The 13,763-nt window shown below is 34.9% G+C and overlaps 1 protein-coding gene across 3 annotated transcripts in view; it reads left to right on the plus strand.

Annotated features, from left to right (window-relative positions):
* The window catches only part of LOC115218048 (neuronal acetylcholine receptor subunit alpha-2-like), a 129,595-nt gene that overhangs the window by 34,509 nt on the left and 81,323 nt on the right, over positions 1–13,763 (plus strand). Inside the window, exons 1-2 of one of the 3 annotated variants that reach the window (XM_029787807.2) lie at positions 2,502–3,014; positions 4,720–4,961. In XM_029787807.2, coding sequence (XP_029643667.1) covers positions 4,833–4,961 — 129 coding nt within the window. In that variant the 5' untranslated portion in view covers positions 2,502–3,014; positions 4,720–4,832. Of the gene's footprint in view, positions 1–2,501; positions 3,015–3,859; positions 3,999–4,719; positions 4,962–13,763 lie in introns of those variants that run through there. The other 2 variants (XM_036507879.1, XM_036507880.1) reach the window with 2 other exon arrangements.

Here is a 13,763-nt window from a genome sequence, read left to right on the forward strand (position 1 = left end):
TATAGCCGCAGCCATAAAAGCATTATTAATGTTAATGAAAATAATATCCAAAGTTAAATGGGAGAGAACTCGTGGGATTGATTATAAAAAATTTTTAATGCTAGATGATAGGTGCAATTGTGTGTCTGTGTGAATATTATACAAATATTGCAATCTCTTACTGATCTTATTCCAACCAAATGTTACCCAGATTTTTATAGTACTCAGTACTACCACTTCAGCAATCAATAACTTATGCCTATGTGCCTACTTTTTAAACGCCGATCAGTTCTGAGTGAATATTCTATGACTAAAGATTTAATGTTATTGATTAATGAATTCCGATTTAATAACCCATCACTAAAGATAAAAATATATTCCATGCGCATTGGCAAGGACATCCTTTTTAGCATTGTGCATCAAGGGATTCCATTATTAATATAGGCCCTTCATTTCTTAATGCCATCGGATATCATATGAAACACGTTCTGTTGTTGTTTCTAGCAATTTAGGAGACCACAACTAAGCTTCCCTAATTAGAGTAGACTTAATATATTTCTTGCTCGAAATATGTCTGCCGCTAACAGAAAATATAAATGAACCAGACAAATATTTAATTGGGTTACCAACCCAAAGATCATGGGTTCAAATCACATACAATTATCATATTATGCTTCTCTTTGAGACGTCTAATTAATTGATTCTTCAGTTTACCAAAATAGATACGATTTGCTGGTGAAAAGTCAATAGATGTGACACTATAAATGATCGATATCTTTAATCATATATTTTATTTTATTTATCGATTTTATGTATGTGATAGATATTTCGCATAAACTTAAGTTTAAATAATAACTCTTTACATTTTAATTGGTTTCACTCAGTCGACTGTGGCCGTACTGGAGCACTGCGTTTAGAATAAAATCCTCAACAAGAATCGCCGGTCACCATGGTAACAGTGTGCATAATCCAAAGACTAATCCGATGATTTTACCGAATGATAAAATCTTCCCTAATGAGAAAAGTAAACTGTCAATGTGTCGGTCGCTCTCCGACAGATTTATGGTCGAGCCAGTGACCGTTTCCACCTCCGGCATTTTTAGCCCTCGGACCATATCCTTGCTATCGGGGCAGAGATTGCTGTCCGCAAGTGCGAGCCCTGCCAGTCATAATAGCTGTTCCAGCGCTATTATCTCCCTCTCTATCATCCGGGGCAATCCCTTTTCCATTCTATCTGCAGGGGCCATGAGAAATATTTCTATATTGTGAGAGGAAAGATTATCTGTTAATCCCAATAGATTAACCTCTCTTAGATACTCCAACATGTACTTATCATCTGAAACAACAAACACGAATCATATACCATAATCAATTATTAACCGATTATAAGAATTTCTCTTGTCTATCCCTTTACAGGGAAGACACAGGATGAACATTTTTCATTGGTGATCGTCCTGTCTTTTATTTAGGGAACTATAAACATCTGGGTCTTCATTTTCAGACGATGATTTAAAAGAGAGCCAGCTCTTAATTCTAACACTTCAAGTAAGAATGTTTTATACAATATTCTCTAATTATATCCATTTGTGTGTTTGGCTGTTTGGAATGGTTGGTTAATCTGACGTTCGAAACAAATTCTCTATTTTAATCACAACAGATCTTGACTGCCGCAAAAAGGGGTTTATAAACATTACTTATTGTAAAGATTTTTTATCGATTCGTAAAACTCAGTCTTCGGTGATGCAAAAATGAAAGTGAAAGGAAAGGAGTTTACGGAAATTATTATCAGCAATACGTTGAGAACAATTCCCAAAACGTTCTGTGACGCAATGGTGAGAATAGATTTCTTTAGACATTGAAAGTAGAACTTGATGTAAGAACTTATGGAGAGACTCTCTGGAGGATCAACAACACTATTCAAGATCCCAGAAGCAAATGCCATATGGGAAAATAGGAATTCTCCATAATTTTGGTTTTTAACATCGATACAAGACCTCAAATTGTGGGATGGATGCAGTCCGTTGTATTGCTCACTTCCCACTGTTTGGTTGTACCAATTGCACTCAACGTATTGCCGATAATAATTTTTATAGATTACTTTACCAGAAGGATAAAAGGTAATGTCTGACCTTGACAGCAGGATTTGAACTTGGAAAGATAACTTCTTATAACCAAGTATGGAATCCATTTTGTTCGATTTTTGTACGTATGATTTGTCCTTCAATCATTGGGATTCGACATACGCGCTGTCAATAATTTTTATAGGACAGAAAGAGACTCCTTTATCGTAAGCAACTATAAGCCAAGAAACTCTGGTCGAAACTGAAATGTTAAATGGTTAGAAACATCTTCGCATCAAAGCAGAGTTGTATGATAAAGTACGGTTGAAAGATAAAGAAATATACATATAAGCCAATCATTGCAATAAAAAATATAAAATAGAGAGTATGTTTTTGACTGGAGATTCCATCTCTCTCTCTATCACTCTCTTTCTGTCTCCCCCTCTGTCTGTCTGTCTGTCTGTCTGTATGTCTCTCTCTCCCTCCCTCTCTCAACCGCCTCTCTCCTCTATATATTCTTTATTGACCCATGACAGATGTAAAACCTGAGACTGACACTCACATCTTTACACGAACAGACTAAAAAGACGAACTGTAATAAGTTGGAGGCAGATGGCAGCATTGCAACTGTGGTATATTTGTGTAAAAGAACCTAGGAAATTGGTACAGAACATACATAGAAGAACATAAACATGTTTCACGGATATCTTGCTATGAATTAAATACCATAGAATTTCTATGGACATCATTAAAATTCTTTGATACATTTATATTCCATTCGATAATTAAACTCGTGAGGCAGTAGTTATTGTCGAAATAAAAAAAAGCTAACATAATTTTCTAAAATTCCTGATAATAGAATGTGAGATGAAAGTTTGATAAATATCAAAATCTCAAAATGATTGCAAGAAGATATGCCTAAAGGAACACAGGAAGCGCTAACATTGACGTCTGTGAAGAAACGTCTTTAATGGGGTTAGACAAACGATGAACTACAGACGGGAAGAAAGATTGAGTGAGAATAATATAGTGAAAAAAACTTCAGCCGGAATATTGATTGGTTCGGCTGGCAAAAGAGCAGGAATTTTGAAAGTAACCTCGGTCGATTAGATTAACATGCTAGTCCTTGGATATCTAATTTATCGATCCCATTGAAGTGATTAAAGTAAAGATTTACTAGGAGAAATTTGGAAAGATAAAGGAATATAACCACGTATTTTAATACACTTTAACCAGCGAATTACTAATGCTACCTTGTACATTCTGCTTGTATGTAAATAACAACAACAACAATAATAATAATAATAATAATAATAATAATTCTTTCTCCTATAGCCACAAGGCCTAGATTTTGTAGGGGGGGGGGGCACAGTCGATCACATCGACCGCAGTACTCAACTTATCGATCCCCAAGGATGGAAGGCAAAGTCGACCGCGCGGGAATTTGAACTCAGACCCTAGCGACGGGCGAAATACTGCAAAGCATTTTGCCCCGCGTGTTAACGATTCTGCTAGCTCGCTGCATCATTAATAATACCAATAATAATAATAATAATAATAATGATAATAATAAAAAAAAACAATAATAATTATTTCTATAATAGGCATAAGGGCTGAATTTTGGGGAGATGGGTCTCATCGATTACTTCAACCCCACTGCTTGTTAGGTAGTTATTTCATCGACCCAGAAAAGATGAAAGGCAAAACACGGCCGCGGAAATATTTGAACCAGGGACATAAAGAACCAGTAGAAATACTGGTAAGCATTTTGTTCGCCGCAGTAATGGTTTCTGAATTTGAGACAAGGACATCAATTTTGATTGAAGGGAATTAATCGATAGTATCGTCCTTCAGTCCTTGACTGGACGATACGCATTCTGAAATACACGAAGATGCAATGATTGCAAATGGAGCGCCCTCTAACATCGATCTTCTCGAGTAGAGCTTACCTGCTGTCAGGTACCAACAGGATCGTCATCATCATAATCACTATAATCGTCGTTGTCGTCGTCCTTATCATCATCATCATCATCATCATCATCATCATCGTCGTCCACATCATCGTCGCTGTCGGCGTCAATATCAAAGGCGGCATTGCTACTACTACAACTGTTACTGCTGCCATTTTTTCATGAAAATGAAAGGTCGTAAAACTAAAAGTATAACATATTTAATACAACCCCATGGACTCAAATACATATTCTATTTCTATAGACTAACGTGTCTTACTTTCAACCTGTCTGTATATTATTTTATTCATATGATATTACACCTTAGTTCATAAGCAGTTTGAGGACTGTTAAAATGACTAGATTCATATGATAAAAATACAAAAATGGGGATTATTTTAATGATACAAATGCAAATCCACTTGTTGGTCAAAAGAATGCTTCAGAATTGAAAGTATTTTTATTATACTTGCTCGGCAGAGTGAAAGTTTGATTTTTTTTCCCTCTTATTTCTATAAACATTACTTGTTTCATGAATACAATACAATATCAAAATGGCCATCTTTTGTTAATCATTTGTCTTTATTTATTTATGTATATATTATTTATTTTCACTCGTTGCTGTTTTCCTGTTTGTGTCACTGATCTTCCTATTCCATTTTTCTTTTTACTCTCGCGTGTTCTTCACAAGCTTTTTTGTCTAACAGTTTCTTTCCTTATTAAACTTGTAGGCCTGTCAGTAAAATATCATTCTGATGAACAGCCACAACGAAGTAACAGTCAAACCCATCCTAACAGCCCCCATGATAATTATTATGCTGACATCCCGTTCAAAGCCCCGGAGATGACCGAAGAACAACGTCTGATGACGTACCTCCTCAAGGGATATGAAAGATCGGTCCGACCAGTTAAGAATGCCTCCAAGGCAGTTGTTGTCAAAATGGGTTTGACATTCACACAGATTTTCGATATGGTGAGTTCTTCATTTATATCTTTTGGGCTTTTTGTCTCTTTCGTTATTTGATTTTACTCATGTATGTATGTACATATGCATGTACGTATGTATGTATATATAAGTGTGTGTCTGTGTATTTCATATATATATATATATATATATATACTTATATAAATATATATAGACACATATATAAATATATATAGATAGATGTGTGTATATATATATAGACATATATATATATACACATATATATATAAGTATATATATATATATATATATATGTTTATATATATATATATATATATATTATATATATATATATATAGACACATACATATATAGATAGGTGTGTGTTTGTGTGTGTGTGTGTGTTGTCACTATCGATGTTTTTCCAAAATCCCCACTGACTTCAACATCACTAAAACATGTTCAGTAGTTGTAAGAACGCAATATATATCTTCACCTTATTTATGTGAATCTTTTTTTACGAGATATTTTTCTTAATGAAAAGAAATGTAATTTCTCTACCTGCGTATCTGCTACAAAATTCAGCAGTTGTTTGCTTCTGGATTATGCTTTTTTGGTGTTTTCAATAAAATATTTCGTATGAGACAAACTTATGTAATTTCAAATTGAATTTGAGAAGGAAAAAGTAAAAGATAAAAAAATGAAAAAATAATTTACGAATAAATCTGTAGTTCTCTTGAGAAAGAAATGAGATGCTAACACTTACAATATCTTACGGCGAATACACTAGTCTAATTGGTAACGCATCAGACAACCCATTTTATTGTTCTTCCGTTTTATATTCTTTAATATTCTGAGTTCAAATAAGGCGGCGAGCTGGCAGAATCGTTAACACACTGCACGAAATGCTTAGTGATATTTCGCCCGTCTCTACCTTCTAAGTTCAAATTCTACCGAGGTCGACTTTGCCTTTCATCATTTAGGGGTCGATAAATTAAGTACCAGTGAATCACTGGGGTCGATAAATTAAGTACCAGTGAATCACTGGGGTCGATAAATTAGGTACCACTGAATCACTGAGGTCGATGTAATTGACTAGTCCCCTCCCCTTAAATTTCAGGCCTCGTGCCTATAGTAGAAAGGATACTGAGTTCAAATCTCGCTTCAATTGACTGGGTCTTTTATCTTTCCTGGGATAATAAAAATAAAATACCAGAGAGGTTTGTGTAATCCTTCTGATTGATTATACACTTGTCGAGCATGTTGCAATATTCCTGTGGTCGAAATTCACAAAATTATCCAGGCAGGAGAGAAGCCACGTCATTGTGATATCGGCGGTGAATGTTTCACGTTAACTGTAGGCCATTTAGTTTGCCAACATCTAAGTGTTGTCTTCCCCAAATTACTTGATACTGCAGAAATAGTGTCAAATGATTTCAATCCATGATATTTTTAGACTCAGCATGCTTTGAGCTATAATAGATATTTCAATGAGTGTGCCTATATATGCTTGAGCTGCCTCAAGTAGCTGTGAAGTCACTTTTAGGACGTCGAACAAAATGTTTCATGGTTTTTGTTCCAGCTATCTGAGTTCAAATCCCACCGGCGTTAAATTTGTCTTTCTTCTTTTCTGGTGTGATATAAAAGAACTAATCTAAGGCGATGGATGAACAGAAATGAATTAAGCCAGCTCCCCAGTTTGGTACTTCCCACATCTCTCTCTCTCCCCCACCCACCCATTAGTTTCTGAGGTCCTGTTAAAGACTGCTTACACTTCTGACTAAAGGGTAAACAAAAATAGAGTATATTGAATAATATAGTCCAGGTTACACTTGGCCCCACATATTATGAGATGGTCACAGCTGCAATGCCATTAGATTCTTTGTGTTCTGACTGAATGTCGATTTGGGAATAAACAACAATAATTAAATATATGTGTTTACTTTAGAAATCCTTTTCGTATCTTTGATTAATAGATCAAACATTGAATTGGTTTCTCTATGATGAAATCAACAAGAATCAAGAAAGTAGTGTGTTACTGCTACTGTGGCTACTGCTGCTACAGATATATGATTATTTCTCTTTTAATTAATAACGTATTTAATATTGATCGCCTTCGTCATTTTTAATATTTAACGATGTTTTTCCTGTATTGAGAAAAACGTCATCGATATAATTTGTGCTGCAAATTGTCTCACTTAAAGATTTGTCTATCAGATTGACGAGGTAATAGCTAATTGCCCATCTCACTTATGGCTTTCCCAAGCATTTCCTTTCAGTTTAAAAGGATATTATCTAATTTGACAGTATGATTTAGCTGCTATTACTAACAAGTCGAGCTAACTCTTCACACAAACTTGTTTATATATGCATTCATTCTCTGCTTACTTCTGTACAATCATACCAAAAGCAAGAAATATAAGCGCACAGCAAGAAGAACATAATGTACAAGTTAACCCATCCCTTTACCAATTGTAGCCATTTTATATTTTACATATGGCTACAATTTACCAATATTTGGTGTAAAGATAACAAATTCTCTTTTACTTTTCCTTGCTTAAAGCCGCGTGATTTCAATAAGATCATTGTAGGTTAATGCACCGTATCATAAACAAGACTCTATAAACTTGTGGTATATCTTGAAAGGAATCAATATTTTGAGGAACTAAGGCTGTCAGTCAATTCATTTTATGATACTAAACAGAGTTAATTCCATTAACTTACAAATTCCATTTGCCCTCCAACGAACAACCTCCCTTCTAAATAACAAAATATCATTAGTTAAAAATTAATACTGGTTTCACATCTTGGCACAAGGCCTGTAATTTCGGGTGAGTGGGTAAGTTATTTACATCAACAATCAGTACACAACTGGTACTTATTTTATCGACCAGGAAAGGATGAAAGGGATACTGGACACTGGCTGCATTTGAATTCAGAAATAAAGTCGGAAGAAATGACGTTGAGCATTTTTTTCCGGAACGGTAATCATCCTGCCTGCTTGCTACCTTTACTTTAATATTAAGCTATATTAAGGCGGTGCGCTAACAGAATCGTTATCACACCGGACAAAATGCTTAGCGGCATTTCGTCCGTCCTTATGTTCTGAGCTCAAATGCCGACAAATTCGACATAACCTTTCGTCCTTTCGAGCTCGATAAAATAAGTATCAGTTAAGTACTGGAGTCGATGAAATCTCCAGCCTTTTGCCAAAATTAGAAACCATTATTATTATTATTATTATTATTATTATTATTATTATTATTATTATTATTATTAAATTTTAATCATTATTATTGGTGATTGTTGCTGCTTTGGTTTATACGAGCAATTCCGCGTCTTTCACAGAGATCTCAAGAACCAGCAAGTTTCACATTCTAACTGAGCGTATTATCTATAAGTAGCACTTGTATACTTCAAGAAAAGGTTCCAGACACTGAGAATGGAGTTTGGTTACCTCTCCATAACAGATTATAAAGATTAAGTAATGGGATCGATTTTATCGAGTAAAACCCTTCAAAGCACTGCCCCAGCTTGGCCACAATCCAATGACCAAAACAAGAAGATAAAAGAAGTGTGTGTGTGTGTGTGTGTGTGTGTGTAAGGAATAATGAATGAACACGCAAGACATGTGGTGTGATTTTGGAACGTGTCACTGACAGTTTAAACGTAATTTTCAGAATTGTTAGAGTAAATAATGAGTTAAGAAGTACTGTGTATCGTTTGTATTTGAAATGTGTATTAGTTTCCATCTGAAGGTAGGTTTACCTGTTTTTTTTATTATTTTCTAATAATTACAAATGAAAATAAACTAAAAGCACGTTTGCACGGTGACCGGTAATAAAGTCACAAGAAAAAAAGTGTCACGGTAATAAAGTTACTATTTTGGCTAGGAAAAAAGTCACAGGAAAAAAGTCACAATTAATTTATTGGATCCGATCAAAACCCCACTAGGACAAAACTCCCTTGGACAACCCCGCTCCCGGACAAAACCTCTGTGACATTTTTTCCTGTGACGTTTTACTTTACCCAGATTTGTTTACACACTTCATATAAAAACAAAATAAATTTATATATAGGAAGAATTCACCAAAAAAAGACGAAGACAGGTGGTATAGACTACAAATAGATGTATTACTATTACGCTCGGAAGTAAAAAAGTCGTTAACGTTTCGAGCCTACGCTCTTCCACAGAAAGGGAAACAGAAAGAAACAAGGAGAGAAAATGAAGAATGTGTAGTGCCTAGCGATCTATCACGGCGAAGGCCGGACAGAAGGGTCACACAGGAGAGCTAAGGAGAAGGGGATATAACACGGTGTGGTGATATCAAAACGAAGGTGCGCGTGCGTGTGTATAAGAGAGTTTGTATGAGAGTGTGGAAAAGAGCTGGGGATCTTGACGTGTGTGTGTGTGTATGTGTAGGTGTGGAAATGTGGGCCTGGGAAGTGGCCAAGGCTGATATGTGCGTGCTGATAAAAGAGCAGCGTAGAGTAACTAAAAATCGTTTAACCTTAAGAAGGTTCTAGTTTCAAAAACAATTGAATAAGCAATTTGGAAAATAAATAAATTAATGATATTTTGCAAATTCTAAAACGCAGACGATCAAAATATGTAATACAAACAGCAGTTGTTCTGTTTTGCTTTTAAAAAAAAGTAAAAAAGCACAAATGTGATGAAACCTACTTTTGAACGAATTTTGAGTGTTTAAAGGTAGCTGTGTGTTGTTTTCCGTGGAAAGTAGAGCATATTTAAGTTGGAGCAAATCATAGAAGCCCAATAACATGAAAATCAATGACAGACATAAAGATGTGAGAAAAATAATTTGAAACAGAATGGAATAAGATTAGAAAAATATTGCTGAGTTCAGCTGAAGAAAATAGTTTTCCGAGTAAAAAGTTTCGTGCAAATTGGAAAGAAAACACAATTAGATTTAAGGCATGAAAACAAAAAGAAAAGAGAGCAATAAGGAAAATTAGATGGAGATAATGAGAGAGAGAGAGAGAGAGAGAGAGAGAGAGAGAGGAGAGAGAGAGTGAGGGTGAGTGAGTGAGTGAGTGAATGAGTGAGAAGTTTTGGAGAGCGTAGTACCGAGGGATAGGAAATGAGATGGAGGGAGGGAGAAAGGGGGAAACAAAAAGAGGATGCGGGAGAGGTGATCGTATGTGAGAGATATAAAGATATTTTGAGAGAGGGAGTGTAAGAAAGAGAGGTATAGCAGGGAGTGGGGTAGAGAGAGTGACATAGTAAGGGAAGGAAAGTTAGAGGGAAGTTAAGAAGGAGGGGGTGAAAGAGGGATAATGAAAAATAGGAGGGGTAAACAATATGGCGTTTGGATAGTGTTCGGCTGAGATTTATTCTCTACAATTCTCATTAATTACTCCATCATTCCGCATTCCATATTCCTAAACGTCTTTCCTTCCCAGGAATAAAATAACTGAAAAGAAGAGGGGCAAAGAGAGAAAGTGATGGAACAGATATAGCCTTTCTGTCTGTCTATCTATCTATCTATCTATCTATTATCTATCTATCTATCTATCTATCTATATATATATATATATTATATATATATATATATATATATATATATATATATATATATATATATATAACTATCTATCTATCTATCTATCTATCAATGTATCTATTTATCAATCTATCAATCAATCTACCTATCAATCTATCTATCTATCTATCTATCTATCTATCTATCTATCTATCTATCAATCTATCAATGTATCTATCTATCAATCTACCAATCAATATATCTATCTATCAATCTATCTAACTGTCTGCCTATCTATCTATCTATCTATCTATCTATCTATCTATCTATCTATCTATCTATCTATCTATCTATCTATCTATCTATCTATCAATGTATCTGTCTCTCAATCTATCTATCAATCTACCTATCAAGCTATCTATCAATCTATGTATCAATCTGTCTATATGTCTATCTATCTATCAATCTATCTATCTATCTGTCTGTCTCTCTGTCTGTCTGTCTACTTATCAATCTATCTAGCTTCTTATTCATTCATAATAATATATCATCAGTCTGTCTCTCCCTCCGTGTATTTGTTTTGGCAAAAGGCACTCTTAACAAGGTTATCGCTAGCTGAAATATCTCAATGTAACTGTTTTCTCTTTCTCCCTCACTCTCTCTCTCTCTCTCTCTCTCTCTCTCTCCTTTACATATATATATATATATACATACATACATACATGCATACATACATATGTGTTTGCATGTGTGTATGTGTGTGTATCTTTCATCGTTTTCTCTATATCAGCGTCTCTCTCTCCCTCTCTCTCCTCTCTCCTCTCTCTCTCTCTCTCTCTCTCCTTCTGTCTTTTTCTCGTTCTCGTGCCACTCAAATATTAAATGAACAGAAACCAAAATCATAACCTTTACAATAGAAAACATAACCCTCACATGTACTTTATCAGTACACGGAAATTGATGAGATTGTTTGTTGAAAGACGTCAAATAAAATACCTGTGTGGTAATGGAGTTGACGAGGAACCCGGCTGGATCCCATTTCTCGGTCCAAATTCTAGCAGAGACTAAAGCCTCCCAATGATTTTTGAGTGGAATCGTGTAGACAAAAGTTGTCTCTATCTCTGTCACACACATCTTTATATGCAAGTATACGCTTGAGAAGACATACAGAAAAAAACATACGAATCTGCTGGTATACATACACACATACATACCCTGTTGATGTTGTAATTCCAATGAAGGAGTCGTGGATCTGGGTTAGAAACCGACTCTTTCTATATTGGCAAGAAATAAAACTGAATAATGATATACATTCATATATATATATATATATATATATATATATATATATATATATATATATATATATATATATATATATATATATATATATATATATATATATATATATATATATATATATAATATTATTAGAGACAAAACCACTATTTTGCAAAACAAACAAGGAAAGACTTAATCAATACATAAAATTTTTGTATTGATTAAGTCTTTCCTTGTTTGTTTTGCAAAATAGTGGTTTTGTCTCTAATAATATTATATAATATTTTACTATAAAATTGGATTTAATCCTAAATCTGATTTTTTCCCTGTAAATTTGGATTTATTCCCTAATATTTATTATATATATATATAATATTATATATATATATATATATATATATATATATATATATATATATATTATATATATATACATATATGTGTGTGTGTATTTGTGTGCATGTGTGTGTGAGGGTGTTCAATACAGATGTGCAGATGCAACGCTTAGACACATCGTCAGTGTTGTATTTCTTCCCTCTGAGCGGGGACACTTGCGATCATAGGGTTGAAGGGTACCCACTCCTCCAGCCACTCTCGGTACACATTTAGAGCCGAATGCATCGATGCAATGTGAAATGAAATGCTTTGCTCAAGAACAGAAACAAACTGCCCTGCCTGGGAATCGAAACCACAATTTCAAACCTTTATTTCCTCTTCCCAACCACGAGACCACGCGAATTTCACAATTGTCATTGAGTTGCATGTAGCCATTTTCAATTTGTACTTCAATATATTTAATAGTTTTCGAAAAGCAATCAGAGTTAGATTGGCAGACAATAAATTCTGCCCGTTCACTGGACTGAGAACATATGACATATTCGTATATTCCATTGTTTGCTTGTTTTATAATTTTATTTATATTTATTTTTTGTCATGCTTTACTGTTTGATCGCCATTCTTTCCAGACATTTTCAAAATCCATCACGATTCATTTTCCACCTGAGTTGAAGATCATTTATGAAGGTTGTCATGCCAATTCATTTGGTTTCATGTCAGGTGAGCGGTCACTCTGAAACCTGATCCGTTACACATCAACGGTGCATGTGATCAGAAAACATGTTCAATCGATTATTCCACATTTCTTTGAACATTACAATACAAATCAAATCGATCCCTGCAACGCAACTGATTATCTATTGGAATAAAGTAGTTAAAGTGTTTAAGGTTTCTAACTTCAAGAGTGACGATTTCAAATCCTTCGAGTGCCTTATATACCCGGCAATGTTGCAGTTCAGTGCTACAAATATTGACGTATGGCCTTTGGTAAACCCAGAAAGACTAGACATATAATCAAAACCATTCCAACTGTAACCACAACCAACAGAACCCCATCTCGTAAGGAACATACAGAACTAAATTACTTAATGTTTTTGCTTTATGTAAGCCAGATGGTATAATTCCAGGGGAAAATTTTCAGGTTGTTATTACCATATGTTGAACTGCGGTGGTCTGTTGGGCACAATATAACCCAGATAACATAGGGTAAGGTTCTAAAGTTTGATCGCCACCCTCGAGTGCAGTACCGCTGATTGACCACCATATAACTCACAGATATGCAGACAATTATTACACAATGGATCTGGTCAAATGAGACCGATAGCATAAGTACCAGGCTTACAAAAAATAAGTAGGCCTGGGATCGATTTGCTCGACTAAAGGCAGTGCTCCAGCATGGAGACAATTATTATACAATAGATCTGGTCAAAGGATTTAGAAGTTCACTTCGTAATGAGTAGGTCTCAGTTTCGATACTGTTGACTCCTATAAAGGCCAAGCGAGTGTTCTTTTCATCTTATACCCGCAGGTCGATCCACGATTTGTGAATGAAAGTATAAGCTGAAATTGAATGGAAGGCCATCTAAAGATCTAATGCCTAGCCATCTCCCATACTGTGTCACGCTGATTACGTCTGAAGTTTACACTGAGAGTACACGTGTCCTCGAAATACACGATTACGCGTAAATTCAAGCGCAGATAATTCAGTTGATAGAAAAACTGAATAATC

The sequence above is a fragment of the Octopus sinensis genome, linkage group LG12, assembly GCF_006345805.1.
Source record: "Octopus sinensis linkage group LG12, ASM634580v1, whole genome shotgun sequence".
Classification (NCBI taxonomy): domain Eukaryota; kingdom Metazoa; phylum Mollusca; class Cephalopoda; order Octopoda; family Octopodidae; genus Octopus; species Octopus sinensis.